General features: G+C 43.1%; 1 protein-coding gene across 1 annotated transcript; it reads right to left on the reverse strand.

Annotated features, from left to right (window-relative positions):
• Positions 1-77: 77 nt before the first annotated feature.
• On the reverse strand, positions 78-16441 carry znf106a (zinc finger protein 106a). Its single transcript, XM_084380464.1, has 22 exons — positions 16355-16441; positions 13717-13799; positions 13332-13393; positions 11072-11266; positions 8074-9957; positions 7472-7925; positions 7256-7325; positions 6957-7111; positions 6663-6723; positions 6208-6528; positions 5204-5996; positions 5052-5101; positions 4179-4324; positions 3952-4086; positions 3677-3793; positions 3235-3426; positions 3047-3109; positions 2796-2915; positions 2581-2652; positions 2328-2399; positions 1910-2056; positions 78-1672 (listed from the first exon to the last, which is right to left on the reverse strand). The coding sequence occupies exons 2-22, from the start codon at positions 13768-13770 to the stop codon at positions 1616-1618; spliced, it is 5220 nt and encodes a 1739-aa protein (XP_084236590.1). The 5' UTR covers positions 13771-13799; positions 16355-16441; the 3' UTR covers positions 78-1615.
• Positions 16442-17022: the final 581 nt, after the last annotated feature.

Below are 17022 nucleotides of genomic sequence, written 5' to 3' on the forward strand. Positions count from 1 at the left end.
ATGTGATATTGTGGTGTTTTTGACCTGAAATGTTCACATGACACATGAGATTCATTTAAACAAAGACACACAGAAAATAGTTTTTAATATCGTTGCAACATTTTTATTATTTTTATAATTAACAATGTTTTGCACTTTCTTAAAAAATATCTCTTCACAACTTTGATTACAACTGAAAAACTTGAAGAAACTCAGGAATGCCAGGTAAGAGGTCGACTGCACGCTTTCCTCGGTCATAAATAACGAGCGGATGAGGCGAGTTTGGAAGACGGCGGCTGTGAGAACGTCACGGTAACTCTGCTGAGTACAAAATCCTCAAAGGAGGACACAACCAAGAGAGCTGTCACCACACCAAAGTGTGTAAAAGAGAGCATCGGCTGGGCTGTCAAAACTGGTTAAAAACGGTTGCCGTTTAAAAAAAAGTGGCTTTGTGAAACCGACTTGTTTGTTTTGAGAGGGTGAGGTATGGCATGGGAGATGAATTCCTAATTCTTCCCTTCAAGCTCTTCCATCGAACACCTCCTCGAAACATCCTTCACCTCCATCCACACTTCATTAGAAAACTATCTTCACTGTGGAAAATACAGCAGCTCGATGCTCCAAACATAAAATTAATTCCAAAAAGAACAACATCTCCGAGGAGGAAATTGTGTCATAAAAACAGTACGTCACACTCACTCATGGAAAACAGGGTTAAGGAAGAATAAACCCACACATAAACACATGTAGGAACACACACACACACACACACACACACACACACAGTCAACGCCACCACATCTTGGTTCAGTCATCACTGCAAATGTAAATTCTCAAAATGGCAACCTGAGGCCAAGTCACACGACACTGCACCAAAGTCCCTCAACACCTTAATATCACTGAGCAACAGAAAAATAAATAAAAGTAATCCGCTAACAAAACAAAGTGTTTTAGTGTTAAGTTTGCTTTCTGAAAATAAATAAAATAAAAACCAAACCAAAAATGAATAAACTGTCACTTCAATTAAACTCCTTCAAAACAACTGAAACACGGCTCGGCAGACGACGACGCCACCAATTTCTAAAAAACTTTGAATCACTCCTTTATTCTTATAAAGTCACTTTGAGTGAATAATTCTCAATGAAAGAAAATAAAACTAGAAGTTGCTCAACATGACACATCACAACTGCACAACAACGATAAAAACATCTCTCAGCCCATGCCATATTAAAGTCAACCAATCTGGAAGATGACTGTTGGTTTCCACTGCAGCTTCAACAGAAAAGCGTGACAAGTCCCTCTGATTCTGGCAACGCTCGAGTTTCTTCAATTAACACAAAGTCACATGTTTTTTTGTCTTAGTTTGGTCAGTGAAAATAGTAACTGCAGTGGTCAGACAGAGAGAAAGAAGAGAGGAAGGCGTGTGTTTGTAGAACGTAAAAAAAACCAACAACAACGGCACATCCAACCCTCCTTTTATGATTGTATTATGGTTGGATTCCAACACCGAACATAAAGGATGGAGTCGTCGGACGCCACTCGACAGGAAGTGGGTCCCAAGAACATCCCCCCCAATATGGGAGGTTAACAGTAGGGGGGAAAGATGGGGGGAAAGGGAAGAGGGCTCAAGAAGCCCTTAAGGCTCCAGTTCAGTCTCCTCCTCAGCGTGTTTATTCATGTGCATCAGCATCCCCTGCAACAAAGACATATCCTTAAAATCAAGGTCTACAACCTAATAATACCTTTCTTTATATAGTACTTTTCAAAAACAGGTTCCAAAGTGCTTTATAAAGACATAAAAACAAGAGAAAATTAACACATAAATGATCAATAAAAGTAGAATTGATAAAGTAATAATGTCAAGCAAGGTATGAATAACTTAAACACAGTGAAAAAGAGAAGAAAGTGCACAGAAATCATATTTTTATACCTGTTTGGAGCTGTTGCGTGCACAGAAAAACTCCTCACAGGCTTTCCAGCGGCACTTGAGCGTCTGGACATTGGCACTGGTGTGGTCGTTGATCAGGTGCTGCTGCAGATGCTCCATCATCCCGAACACCAGCGAACAGCCGTGCCACTGTCAACACGAGACAACTTTAATGACTCATCATCAGGGACTCATTGTATTTGTAAGAATAGCTGTGCATCACTGGACAAACAGGTGACATTACTTCATGTAAACATTTTTCCTGGCGACATTACTAGAGTTGTGTAGCAGGAAAAGATGTTTAACAATCTTAAACATCAACGCGAACACGAGTATTCAATTCTAAATACATCAAAATGAAGTCCAGCCTCATGATAGGTAGCGTAAGCAACTCGTATCATCTCAATAAGTCTCTTCTTACCCGGCAGCGGAAGTTCTGCATCAGGTTCAGTTTGACGGCCTGCACGCTGCCATCGTAACAGCCCGTGTAGATCTGAAACACAAAAAATAATGATTTAAGATATAATCTTTAAGCCTTTGAGCCAGTCAGGTAACTTTATTCATTGAGATGCTACAGTTTGGATCAAAGATGTCTGCTGCTGATTGTCTCGATATATTTCCTTGTTTAGTTTCACAATTTTAGAGCGTATACTACTGAAACAAGCAGGTCTCACCATGCTCTTGTGGATGGCCATACACATCACCATGTCCTTGTGTCCACCGTAAATCTGCAGCTGGTCATGAGACTGTGGGGAGAAAAACAGGTGGAAATCATTTCAGATTTTCTTTTATGAATACGTGAAAATACACAAACCATTTTCCACATTCCAAAATGTATGAGCAAACATTTATAATATTATATAAAGACAGCGGTTTTAAGGACGCAGACCTGCAGATCGTAGACGCGGACCAGTTTGTCCAGACAAGCGGTCACCATCACCTTCCCCAGGACGGACACGACAGTAACAGCATGACTGTGACCCTTATAGACCCGCACCAGCTCTCCTGTCTGTAAGAGGCACATTTTACATTTTATTTTATTTTCAAGAAAACAACTAGAATTATAATAAACATATATAACATATATAACTGTAACACCAAATCCTTATTTTCTATAAAGAGATGAACAGGTTGACTCACATGGATGTTGTGTGCGTAGACACACTGATCACTGGATCCACTGAACACCAGGTCATTAACCACCTGAGAGAGAGAAACAAAGAGAAATTAACTTCTCAGAACAAAGATCTGGTTGTAAAATGTGAAATTTGCTCCAGCAACATGAGGCAAGTGTCAGTGTTGAAGCTCAAACGTCAGACTCGACAGACCTTCATGCAGAGCACAGTCTTTGCGTGTCCCTCCAGCGTGCGCAGCAGCAGTCCGTTCTTGGCGTCTCTCACACTGATGGTGCTGTCGTAGGAGCCGACCAGCAGGATTCTCCGGGCTCCCTCCTGAGACGAGGCCAGACAGCTGACAGCTCGCGGCCCGTGGCACTCGAACACGTCCATCTGCTTGTTTGTCTACACAAATAATTGAAATAAATAAATAAAAGCCACTTGTTTCCACCTTTTCTCCACACAACTAGCCAACAGAGTTAATACGTTTTATGACATAATGCATTTAAATGAAAGTGACCTAATTTCTAATTGATCAGTTTTTGTGTTCTGAACTTCCAACAGAATTTCATCTTGAAAAACAGAATAAAATCTACAGCATGTCTGTTAGTGTATGTCGATGTCACTACTTAATAAAACACACTGCATGTCTCACCTTGAGGTTAAAGGTCACCACTGTGCCGTTTGCAAGACCAGCGTACAAAAACTTCCAGCGACTGTGGAGGCAGAGGACTCGGTCTGATAGAGAGAACTGCTGCTCCAGCTCTCGTGTCTGTGAACATACAAGAATGGTCAATGGTCAATAGACGAGCCCAAATCAACCAAACAATAGAAACAAACATGGGTAACGATTGAAATCATGTGTTTGAGCGGATCAAATGACTGATGAATGAGTACTGCAAAGATCAATAAAAGATGTGTGTTTTTCACCTTGAGACTGTAGCAGCGGATGGTCTGGTCACTGGACCCAGAGTAAAGGCGATGATGCAGGCAGGGAGCCGCGGATACCAACAGGCAGCTCACTTTGGAGCTGTGACCCTCAAACACACCGACACATTTATGAGTCTGCAACAAGAAACGACAAAAAAAAGTTTGTTCGGTTGTTCCATTCACAGAAAAATGAAAACCAGAAGCAGAAGGTCTTCATCGACACCCACCACCAGGTCGAAGGCTTTGACAGTCCGGTCTCCTGAGCATGTGTACAGCAGCCCGTTGTGGATCTGCATGGCGTTCACTGCCTCCTGGTGGCCCTCGAACACACCCTCAGTGGGCAGATCGTCGTCACCGTGGTCGGATGATGCATCTGTGAAATGAAATACACAAAAATACAAACATGGGCATACAAAGAAAGAGCATTTTGTATGGTAGAAACTAAAATTTACAGTATCTCATTATTTTATTTTGGTCATCAGAGTACCTAAAATTTAACAAAATCTCCTACTGATCATTTTTTAGCTGTATGCTTTGTATATTTTCTTTAGATGGTCAGGATATAGTTAAATGAGGGGTCACTAGCGATCAGGTTAAATATACATATTCTCAGAAAGTTGAGTCCATTCATCACTGAACTCATCATGCTGCAAGTTAACCAACAGCTCTATGAATATCCTGCCCATAAAAAGTAATTTGGGGCTTCCAGAGTCTATTTTAACCAGGTCAAAGAGTACAACATGTCTAATTCAGGCTGCTGTCAGGATCGGCTTTGTATTCAAACATCAAGACTACCAGAAGGGTCCTGTTTCTCTGTATTGATGCAGTGCAGTCACCAAAAACTAGAGTCAGATTGAGGAGGGGGTTGTCTGAACATTTCTGTAACTTACTGAAACAGACAAGCCGATATTAGCAAGCACTTTACGATGTAATTAGTGAGCTGTTTCGAGTTTGTAGTTTTCTCTCCAGCTTTCTTTTTTCATTACTGCAAGAACTATTTTTTTGCCACTGTTCTAACTGATAAACTAAACGAAGCACAGTCTCCCAACTGTTTTCAAATCAGGGTTGTAACATGAGCAGCTCTCTGCAGGGGAACATACCTGATGAGTTCTTCGCACTCTTGGGATATGTGATGAGAAATGGAACGTCGCTGTGGAGAGCAAAGGTGGAGATGATGACTCAGAACTGACATTATAACTGAGATTATATCAAGAGAAATGAAAGCAGTATGAAAATGTGGGTAAAGTCTCACCTCTCAGAGGATTTACATATATCCATGTCACTGGTGGAGGTGACCTCGTTGCAAGCCAGGCTCTGTGGTTCAGGCCTGGAGGAGTCTGGGACCAGGACATCCATGTGGGGCTGCGGACAGGCTGTGCTGACCTCCATGTTTTCTTCTGAATCTAAGTTCAATGTTAATTCAGCGGGGGGCACCTGGGGAAGCTCCACCATGTGTTTGGGGGACTTAGGGTCTGATTTCTCATGTCTGATGGTTGGAAATAGCTGCCTTGGGGGTTCCTCACCCCCCTCCATGTTCACGTCAGCGTCTCTATCCTCTGAAGGCTGCGTGGAGGTGCTGACCTGAGAGCTTCCACTGGGTCTCCTGCGAGGTCGAAGCCACCTCGGCCTCAAGGCCTCGCCATCTAACTCTGTGTCGCTGCTCTCAGGCTGCTCCGTCCCTTGAGCCTTCTTCAGCACCTTCCTCTTCTTCAGCTTCCTCACACGCTTTCCGCTCCTCAGTTCAGACGGAGAGGCGGGCAGATTCAGGACTGAGGGGGGCTCAAAGGACTGTGTGGCTGCACAGTCAACAACGCTCCCCACCTCAGAGCTCCTCCTGCTGGCTGACAGAAGCTTTAAGGGAGGTTTGAAGTCCGGGGTGAGACAGTTTCTTGTTGCCTGTATGCTCTTTTCTGCTGTCTCAGCCAGGCCTGACAGGCTCTCTTTGCTGTCTGCAGGCACGCTAAAGTTCTCCCAGTTATGTTCTGTTTTAGTTTGGTACAGCTCAGGCCTTTTTTCAGGAGATGGCTGGAAGTTAAGGGCAGGATCTGCAGAGATTCAGATGAGCATTGATCAGAACACTGACATGAACACAGAAATGGAGACATTTTTGAGCATTTTTCTTGTTTTCCCTTGAGTTGTTGCACATATATAATGTAAAAAATCTGTTACATGCACATTGCTATTTTTATTTGCAGACAACAGTGGCACTGTAAACACTGATACCTCCTATACTGCACTGAATAAAGATGAAGTTACCTGGTGGAGAGGCTGCAGCAGTAGCGACAGGCAGCTCTGGAGTGGTGCTGTGAGCGAGGTGGGTTGTATCGTCCACAGGGTCCAGCTCTGAGCTGACGTGAACAGGAGACTGAGGCTCCTGCTTGACAACTACAGGCATGAAGGGGAGGCTGGAGGAGGGAGGGGAGGCACGCTCGGCAGGAGGACCGGGACTGGGGACAGCAGCAGCTGCAGAGTCCGTAACAGAGGAAAGAGTAACGGAGGAAGGAACCTGTGGCTCAGCTTGCACTGAATCTGTCTTCTCCTCTTTCAGTTTGACCGGAGGTTCTTCAACCCTGCTACCTGTAAAAAATCACAATAAAAGCTTGGTTCAACGGTTTATTTCAGTGTCAGTCATGTTGGAGAGGCATGTGAATAGATGTAACGCATTTTATGAATTATAAATTCATGTATTTTATACTAAGACATGTCCTTACCTTGCATCCCTTTTAGTAACTCAATGCGCTTGTTTCTCAGGGTGCTCATCTCTCCAGTAATCTGAGTAAGACAAAATCATACAGAAGCCATTAGAAAGTTAAATATTTCTACTTGTAAGAGGGTAACGTTAGAGTGATTACTGACTTAGGAACATGGCTTAAAATTGTGCTAATAGCAGGAAAAATAAGTGAAAATAAGTGGCTGACAAGACAATAAATACTTGCTAAGCTCAGTAAACTGGACATCTTACACTCGGTCTTACACTCAGAAACTCACACACAAGCTGTTTTTACCTGCTCTTTGACCACCATGAGCCGCTGCACCTCCATGTAAGCAGCCTGCAGTGCAGCCCGGGCCTGGATCAGGCTGGTGTCCACGGTCTGCAGGGAGCAACTCAACTCTTCCTCCCGCAGGGACACAGACAGCAGCTGGTCGATCTGTAAACGTTCTGCAGAGACCAAAAGATACAAAAGGATTATTTCAAGATTACTTTCATTTTTGATTAATCTGTCAATTATTTTCTTGGTTTGTTGTTTTCTCTATAAAATGTCAGAAAATAATAAGTACTGCAACAGAACACACAGACACTGACCTTTTTTGGATTTAACCTTCCTTCTTTTGTTATTGTGCTCCAAGCAGGAAGTCTCTGCACTATGAACATCCTGCAAAGGAGAAAGAAAAGAGTCACCTTCTACTTACAGTAGTTTGTGTTTGTTTTGTGTCCACTACTTAGTAGAACACTAGACCCTAAACACACTTAAATGTGTAAATCAGTGGAGTTTTCCTTAACACTGTTTCCGTTACTCACCCCAGCTGCTCTTCGCCTCTTTCCCGTCCCCTGGCCGTCGTACAGCTCCGTCCCTGAACTGCTGTCCCCAAGCACTGAATCAGACCTCTGGAGGGCCTTCACTGACGCTGACGTCAGTTTATCTGGCTGCTTCTGTGCTTTGGCCTCAAACTGGCCGAGCATCTGCTCTACCTCTTGCTGATGCTGATTGTCTTTGTTCCCTTGAGCGTATATGGGAGTGGAAGAAACAGAGGATTCCTTCTTCTCCTGTACTGACTCATTTGACATCAGGGAGGTAAACAGGGAATGAGAGGACGCGGGGGCGACACTGCTCTCCGATAAGGAGCGTTTTCTGGAGGCTCCTGAGGCGGAGCCGTCCAACAATGAGTCCCACTGGAAGCCCTCTAGGAGGGGAACGTCATCCTCCTCCTGGCTCTGGTCCTCCTGATCTAACGGCACCATCTCTATCCCAAACCTGGAGGACAGACGAGGGGTAAGACATAACACGAGTGTGAAGTAAGTGAAATCAAAAACACAATGAGCCATGTTTCCATTTAATTGCCCAATGAGTTTGAAGGGAACTTCACACAATAGCGATTTAAAATATTAGATCAAAAGGTTACCTTGGCATGCCTTTTCCTTTGTCCTGCTTCTTCCTGACCTCCTGATACACCTGCTCCCAGTTCACATTGCGTCGAGATCCGGAGGCGCTGATGAGCTGCCGTACAGTCGGTTTGAGCCCCGAGTCTTTTTCTGTGTCGCTTCTCTTTGACTCGCTCAGGTTTCTCACCCGTCTGGCGATGTTCAGGTTGGGCTCAAGGCTTAATGTTTTACTCTTGGAGCTGATGTGTTTGGTCAGGTCTCGTTTTAAAACAGGAGGCAGGTCGAGCTTGGACAGATTTGATGTGTTTGACCCCGAGGCCGGCTGTGCTTCACCACTTCTGGAGGTGTCACTCTCTGAGCTCTGTCCTGCTTCAACGGCCTGCATGGTTTCATCTCCGGCCACTGAGCATGTTTCCTTCTCTTTCTTCATGTGCTCCTCATCTTCTCTGCTTGAGGCTGCAGGCTCAGAGCTCTCCATGGTAGAGGTGCTAACCTGCAATGACTGGAGGAACTGGCTGCTGTCTGAAGACTGCACCGAAGGCTTTTCTGGCCTAACTAAGTCTGGTAGATTTGGTTTAGTAGCATTCTGCCTACAGCTGTTTTCTTTGTTGACTCCAATCTGACTCTGTACATGATCTCTCTGCTGCTCCTCCACAATGTGCAGTGATGTTTCCATCCTGTTGCTTCTAGAGCTATCCAAAGAGCTCCTCTTTTCTAACACAGGCTGTCTGCCTTTCCTGAACGTTTCTGGGAGCTGCCGTTCTTGCCTTGATTGAAGAGGCCCAACAGCCAGAGGACTGACTCCACACAGCTTTGCGGTTGATTTTGATTGTGCGTGTGCTTGATTGGAGGCCTTGCTGGGTTTAGGTCCAATGTTGAGACCAAAAATTGTCCGATCTTTCTGCAGCACCGGCTTACTTGCATTCTGATTGGAAGAACCAGATGCGGAGTTCTGGTATTCATCTCTCTGAGTGCTGCTGCTTCTACTGCCGCTGCTACTCCGATCTCTGGGTTTGATTTGAGGGGTTGTTTTATGCCTCCCTTTGTCTTCCACACTTTGCCCACTTGAGTTAAACTGCCCGGGCCTCTGCTCAGGTCGGGACTGCCTCTTAAAGGCACTGGTTTCTGGTGCTTTGTCCTGCCACTGAGGTTTGGGGACACTGGGGTAGTTCTCTGGTGAGTTTGGGTGAGTATCCTTATGGGGTGCAGATTCGAAACCCTTTGTGACTGGATATGGTGACCAGCGACAGGCTTTGTCCAGCTTCGGATTGCTACCAAAAGTCTTCGAGCTCTTACTACAGTTGTGATCGGGCTCTGCTGTCTGCCCCTCCCCATTCTGAAGCCCATCATTTTGCTGAACTTCCTGATCATTGCCTGGATTTTGAAACTGGTTAAGAGCCTGGGCAAAGAAAGTGGGTGCAGGTGGATACATCAGAGGAGGCCCCAGAAAGCTCAGAGGCCGGCTTCTTTGTTGGCACTGTGAAATATTGTTTCGGCCGTAGACTCCGTTACTGCTGCCTCCGTTGCTGAGCCAAGGCAGTCGACTTCGTTGACCCTGATCCCACTGCTTGTTGCCCCAACCATCCTGGCTGTGCAAACTCCCACCTGAAAGCTCTCCAGACGCCCATTTCTGAAAGTTGGGAGGCTCCTGGGCATGCCAGGTGGCACTCTTCCCCTGTTTATTGTGCCAGGGTCGTTCCTCCCCAGGTCTGGTATTATATCGGTTGCCTCTGTACCAAGAACTTTGTTGAGTGGATCCACTGAACCCCTGCGTCGGCTGCTGCCAGCTGCAGTTCCGCTGGTAATGCTCCTTAGCTTCCTTTAACCTCCGCTGAAAGTCCTCCTTCCGCTTTCGCTCCTCTTCTTCTTGTGCCAGCTTTGCAGCAGCAGCCTCTTTGTCTTTTCTACAAACAAAAGACAGACACGAATTAACATCCTTTCGTAGTGTCATGTTGTTTCGTACTGTTGCAACCCTAATCAACCTAACAGATGTAATGAAATGATTAAAAAAATGACAAAATTGTGTCCAGGGCTTGTTTCTGCTGCTCCCCAAGTGGCAAAAATTAGTTAATGCAGGTATAAGACTCCTTGGCTGCAACTGGAAACTGCATTAAAATCATTATTTCACATACAGAATCTGTTTTACAAGACTTAAAAAGTCTGCCTGGCAACTGTATCTCCTGGCTCACTGTTGTCAGGTGTCATGGTTTGATTCACAGTGTGACTTTACAGCACTGAGCTGCAGAGGTAAATGATCTGGCATGTGACAAGCTGACAGCTGAACAGCAGCTTCAGCCTTCAACAGTCTTGACACATGTTTGTGTTTTTACAATACCAAAAGCACAACTTCATATCAAAGGAAAATCTACTAAATAATTCAACAACCGGGGACATCACAGGCTGGAGTGAAGGTTTGTGGGTGTTTTTTTACAGTTTCTAAAGGGCAGTAAACTCGAGGCGGTGTCTGAACTTTGTGAGTGCAGTCAAGCCTTTTTTTAGGCTGCAGTCCTGATATTCGACTCCAGCCGCGGTTCAACATGAAGCAGCAGCTAAAACAGGCCTGTGAGCACCACAGAGCAAAATGTGACTATACATGGCTCATGTACACACAAACGAGCGCTCGTGAGCTTTGATTTACCTTTACATCTGTGGTTAAATCATAAAATGATTATAAACTTAGCCAGTTAATCAAAGAAGCATTGTGATGGCAGTCAAAATTGAGTCTTATAAACAGTAACATTTCTATGGGCCCTGGTTCAGTGATCGAATGCAATTTTGACACATTTTAGGGATGTTTTACTTATAAAACATCCAAAAATTTCACATTTTCACACAAATAATTTAATAAAGTTTATCATAAGCACTGAAAAGAAAATAGCTTTGACAGAAAGTATGTTTTTACAGAAAAACAACTACAAAGATAACTATTTTAATGTTTTTTTGGAAATACTACCACAACAGACTATCATTCCCTCAGCTCAAATGTTAATAACATAAAAAAAATGCAGACTTTGTTACCTGATCTGTTCTTTTCTCTTCTCAATCAGATCCACCAAAACCTGATCGAAGTAGTCCTCGTCACGGTCGTTCCCAGCATGCTTTTGTTCCGCAGCCTCCACGTTCTGCTTGTGCGAGGGACTGGAGATGTGGCTGGCGTAATCGGTCAGGCTCACCACCGTCACCTTGCATACTCTGCACTCGTGTCCGCAGTCCCTGGGGAGGGAAGGCGAGAGCGGGCGTTCAATCGTTCCTTCAGGCATCGTTCTGATCTTGTCTGGTTTGGTTCTCTTGCCTGCAGAGCCTGCGACAACGTAACTCTGGCTCTACTTTCTGTTACTTCAAAGTCAAAATAAAAATTAAGGAGAGGAGAATACTCAACAATCCTTAGAATATAACCAAATTCTCTATATGTCACAGATCAGGAGGTAGCTAACTTATTAATTTCTCTTGTTAAAAAATAAAGTTAAAATCTTTATCTTCCTGATCTTGTTCTTTCTTTCTTCAGCAGGCCATGGGTGGCAGAGCGAGGGCAGGCGGAGCAGCCAGGCTGGACCCAGACAGCATGTTAATCTCGCTGTTTATGTCCAGCCACCAACAAGCCACGCAGCACAGCGCTGTGGAGGGGAGAGAGGCACAGCGCCCTCAGCCTAGTGTGCTTTCATGATGGTGTCCGCTGCGCTCTGAGACTCTACAGAAGGCAATGTCTGTATTTGACCTCACGCTCCTCTGTGAGAGCCAGGATCCAGCCCCCCTCCACACCAGCATGTGTTATTAGAACAGGCCCGAGCATCCTGCCGACCAATCCCGTGCAAAGCCTGTGTAACCGGAGCCCTGTGCAGCTGCTGCCCACAGCCTCCGCTTCAAAACCTCTCCCAAGTATGTCATCCTGTAATTCTGATAGGGGCAGTGACTCCGCTGGCTCCCTCTCATTTTCTTTTTCAAATCTGTGTCAAGGCATGCTGCCATTTTCTGACCTCTCGTGCAGTTGGCAAACACCTTATCAATGAGGTCAGGTTACTTTTTCTTTTTGACAAGTTTTCCTCAGCTGCAGTGGTGGTGGGGCGAAATGAAACCTGACTTAGCAAAGATGAATTCCTCTGCTGAGATTTAAATTTGTAAGTCAGTCATGAAGCTCACGTAGAGCTCTATCAAGCTGTAATTAAAGTTAAGCTTCAGCCATCACACATCTTGGGCAGGCAGTTTTCTAAAGTGTTCATGTGATTTTTTTTACATATTTATCTGACCATCACGTTTAAAACGTTGCCGTCTTGGTGTATGGAGCAGTGACTTTGCTGCCTCATCAGCTAGGCCACTGACACTCCTCCTTATAGACACCACACGTTGCAAGTAATAATAAATGAGTTGTCGACTAGTTTGTTAGCTAGCTAGCTGTGTCACAACTATATGCAACAGCTCACCAAATCAAGATCACCATGAGCGTGCAAAATCATACAACGTCTATAAAACCTGACACCAAGGAGAACATTTTTCGATGTTTTGCAGACGTAAAACACGTGTGCAGGAATCAGTAAACCTGATTCTGATCTCAATGTTTATATGAAATGCCTGTATCTTAGCAACAACTTCAACCCTTCATCAGTATTTGCTCCACTCCAGATTCTTCCATCTCAGCGACAGGCCCGCATACTTTTAGTAATCTACAGGGGAGTCACAAGATAGCCAGTTGCCTTCTATCGGTCATGCCTGTTGTTCCGGACAGATTGTGTCTAAATATATGTGCCACGGTTGAGACAGCTGCCCATATATCCAGTCGCCTGATAACTGTGAGGAACACGTGCCCAGCGTGCACACGTGCCTCGTGACCCAAATAGATTTGGAGAAAAGTCTGGAAACAAAGTCAAAGCTTCTGTATTAACATTACTAATTCATTTTAAAATAGTGTGAAGATGTAGTTAAAGTCTAAAGTACGATACTAAATATTCTGCTAAATGTTGTGACCCAGATTGCTGAGATTAACAGGGCTCCTGCACCTTTTCCATAATCAAATTCAAGCACTTTTCAAGCATTTTCAAGCTTATCAAAATTATGTTTTTCATTCTACACTACGGTGATTAATTAAAGAAAGACAGGAAAAAGTTTCATGTTTCAAAATGTGTCACCTGTCTGTCAGTACACTTAGTATCCTGAATAACCTGGCTGGCCAATATAAAACAATTTATTCTGAAAGTAAAAGCAGTTTCATGTACTTTCTCCAAAATTCAAGCATTCTCAAGTATTTCCAAACACCTTTATGAATCGTAGATTAACAGCAACTCACCGGCCTTTGAGCTTCTCCAGCTCTCGGTGGTGCAGCATACTTCTCATGTGCTCATCCATCTCCTGCAGACACACAATAAAAAACAAAGCTTTTCTTTTAGGCATCCAATAACTTGTCAATTCCTGCAGGTTTTATCACAATGAGGAAATAAAAAAAAGCTAAACACAGGACAAATCTCAACAGAATGTAAATATCATATTGCTGTATTGATTATTTGTCAGACTCTTAATATCAGGGGTTTCGTATACCGATACAAGTTACATAAACGCCTCAGATACTGCCCAAAGTGCTGGAATCTGACGTCATGAATGTATGAGATAAAATCAGTATTTACAACAGTATTTACACATCTATAGTGTGAAAATCATGTTCAAGGGTGAATTACCTGCTTGGAGTTGTGGACTGTTTCACAGAGGATGCACGTTCTGTCTTTCGCCATCTTGAATACAAGTTGTAGTCAGCCCATTACTGTTAATAAAGAGGATTTAATTCAGTTAAAGGACTCAATCAATCACAGTTTACAAAGGACAGGGCGACAAAGTTCTGTAAAACCATCTGGAATATTAAACATTTATATGTGTTTTATTATTAAAAAACAATTCTGTGCACCAAATTTTTGTAGCTGAGCTCTCAGCAACAACTCACACTCGTCAAACCGACACAGTAGAGAGAACTCAAGGCTCATTTTCTCTCAAAGACGACACCTAGCTATCCAACAACATGCCTCTGTACCACAACCCAAATACCAGCACACAGTTCAACCTGGACCCTGGTCTAATTCCAGTCTGCTGATGGAGCAGCTCTGAGGCCAGCAGGCAGCAGCATCAGAGCTATGTCTAGACTTGTTTAACGTTCACAAACAGGGTGGGAAACTAACGCCGGCCACGAGTCAGAGGCCGGTGAAGTTACGTCTGTAGCTGTATCACCTTCTCAGGATGCCACTGATCACATGAGGGCCTGTTCTCAACTGAAATGTTACTGGTTTTTACATTTTGAGATGGAGAAAAGTAAGAAAAAAGAAAACAAAAGCAAAAAAGTTGAAGTTTTGGGAATTGAACTGTAAAATCTGAAGTTAAAAAAAGAAGAAACCAGCATGAACATCCAGGAAGTTTTCGTCCAGGTGCAGGATGAAGTAAAATCAATTAGGGATGCAGTGATTGGGAAATTCTGAGCCGGTACCAAAGCTTAAAATAACAAGTTGGCAGATAGTCGCTGGATTTTTGTTTTTGTTGTTATTTAATTCCCCTTTTGGCAGCGAAGCAAATAAATAACTGAACTGTCTGAAAGTCATTCAGTCTCATTCACTTTGCACAAATCATATTGGACGAATTTATGACACAGCCTTTTATTTAACTTCCTTTCAAATAAAGATTGTTATTTAAAATAACTGATTGAAAAGCTTTTATAGTGCAACTACCTACTCAGTGAGAGGAGTTTTACAGTTCTTACATAGCCTTACAAGCTGATGGCAGAGATGTCAACAGCTCATGAATGTGCCATCGGTCAATACTGATGTTTCGCCAAAAAACCTGCGCATCCCTAAAATCAATTCATGAAAAGTAAAGATATCTGCAGACTGAGATGAACTCACAATATCTTGGCCCTCCTCAGGTAAAAGTCAAATTGGCAGTTAAAGAACATAATTTAAGTGCTTTTTCTAACTCAAATCTGTCTGCTACCAAAGACAAATGTTCGCACAATATAGAAAATTGGCAGTCTAATCATCCCACAGCCAACAGCCAACAAGGCTCTGATGGGAATATCGAGTGGCCAAGAACATGGAAGAAAGTGCGACACTTGGCTTGATAGAAAATAATAACTCGGGACTATAATGATGTACAGGAGTTCTGCAGAGACACCCTGGTCTACAAATCCTGCTCTATAAATGTGTCTTTATTCTTATAATCTAAGGTAGTGTCTTATTTACATCTACATAACTTGCTTACCTTTACCATATCAAGTGAGAAATCAGTCAAATTGCAAAGTTTAATTCAGAATAAGTCCAATAATGACTATGGGTAAGGTCTGGAGACCTCATAGTCTTCGGTAGGTTTATATTCTGTTTATGACGTGCCTCACAATAACCTCCATCACCATTTTCTCTTCACTCCCAGAGCACCAGAGGGCAGCTATTTATAATATCAGTATGATCCATGGGTCATATTCTCTCTCAGGCACTGAATCTCTAGGGGGCAGCATGCAGAACATTGCAAGGTACCAAATCTAATCTCTCTGATATCAGCCACTAACAGACCCATGGTGCAAATGCTTATGAACAGACAGGGGACAGAGAAAGATGGTGAATATAGGATTAATTCATGAGGTTTTCCTCTGCAAAGCTCGTACAAACATTTAAAAAGGACAGCTGACTTTAACGTTAAATATAATTGAGAGATGGCAACATGTAACTTAAGGGTATAAGCTAATTTGCATACAGTGGCGCAGAAACAGAAAATCGCAGCAAGATCAAGTCTGCACAAACCAAAGTGATTTGTTCAGTTGGGTAAGCTTGCTAACAGTTGTGTGCAGCACAAGGAGTTGCATAACGTGTGCAGTTTGGATGACAATTATATGCGACGTTAGAAAGCATGCAAAGTTAGTCAAACACTACAAAAACTCGTACTTTAGAGCTGAATACCACTTAAAAATCTGCATTATATCAACTTGGCCAGCTAGCAAAGGGCTGGGTCCTTGTTTGTTGTTAGCATAGCTGTAGCTAACTGCTCGATAGTATTATCGTAACCGATATCCTGTCTCTATAAAAACTGGACCGAAAAGCAACAATGAAAATCAGCAGACATGTGAACCATGACTCCTGGTAGACTTACAGTCAAAAACAACTACTAAGTAAGAGCTATTACATAGTTAGCTAGTAGGCTAGCAAGCTAGCCACAACATGCTAGCCAGCGACACAACCATAACACCACTAATGCAGCTTAATGATTTACTCATTATAAACGCCTTCGGGAGTGCAGCTGAGGCATAATGTTTTTATACTTTATAAATACCGACTGTTTGGATACCTTTTTTACATCCAAATGTGTGTGGGACTACAGCATTCATCCACCGCTGAGGCTAACAACAACATCGCCCCCCAAACTGGAGCTTCTTCTTCGTTGTGTTTATTGTGGGATCGCAAACTTACTTTAAAATGCACACCGCCCCCTGCTGGAGCGGAGGTTGTGGCTCCACGGCGATGCGTTCAAGAACATCGCTGTTCGGGGGAAAAAAGCACACCGGGCTCAGTGTTTGCTTAAACGCTTAATCTAACTCAGCAGTTTGGGTTTGTTTGGAGGGCTGAACTTAATAAAAAATAAAAACATTTAATTTAATTAATTTAATTTGCTATTAAATGCATCAACATAACGTCATAATAAATGTAGGTATTCATTCATGTATGTTATTAGGTATTTATGTGACATAATTGATATTTGTGTTTTGATTTAACAATAATAATAATTATATATTTTATTTTTTGTTATATTTTACTTTTCATGATAGTCAAAGACATTTATTTACATCTGTATTTATTAACTTTCCCTTAAAATTTTCAATTTATTACCTTTTTTCTGGATAACATCCCTTTTCCCTCCATTTCCCCGCCATTTATCTCCATAGAAAACATATTTCTTTGTTTTCTTTTTACATTTCTTATGTGTTTTTCTTTTTGTCGTTGTCGTTTGCCCTTCAG

This window comes from Pagrus pagrus (assembly GCF_965226575.1).
Source record: "Pagrus pagrus genome assembly, chromosome: 18".
Taxonomy (NCBI): domain Eukaryota; kingdom Metazoa; phylum Chordata; class Actinopteri; order Spariformes; family Sparidae; genus Pagrus; species Pagrus pagrus.

Coding starts and splice junctions, on each gene's coding strand:
- znf106a (XM_084380464.1), bottom strand. CDS start 13,770: ATGGCGAAAGACAGAACGTGCATCCTCTGTGAAACAGTCCACAACTCC. Junction 7,112..7,255: donor GAAGGTTAAATCCAAAAAAG/GTCAGTGTCTGT, acceptor TGGTCTCTGCAG/AACGTTTACAGATCGACCAG. Junction 6,724..6,956: donor TCATGGTGGTCAAAGAGCAG/GTAAAAACAGCT, acceptor TGTCTTACTCAG/ATTACTGGAGAGATGAGCAC.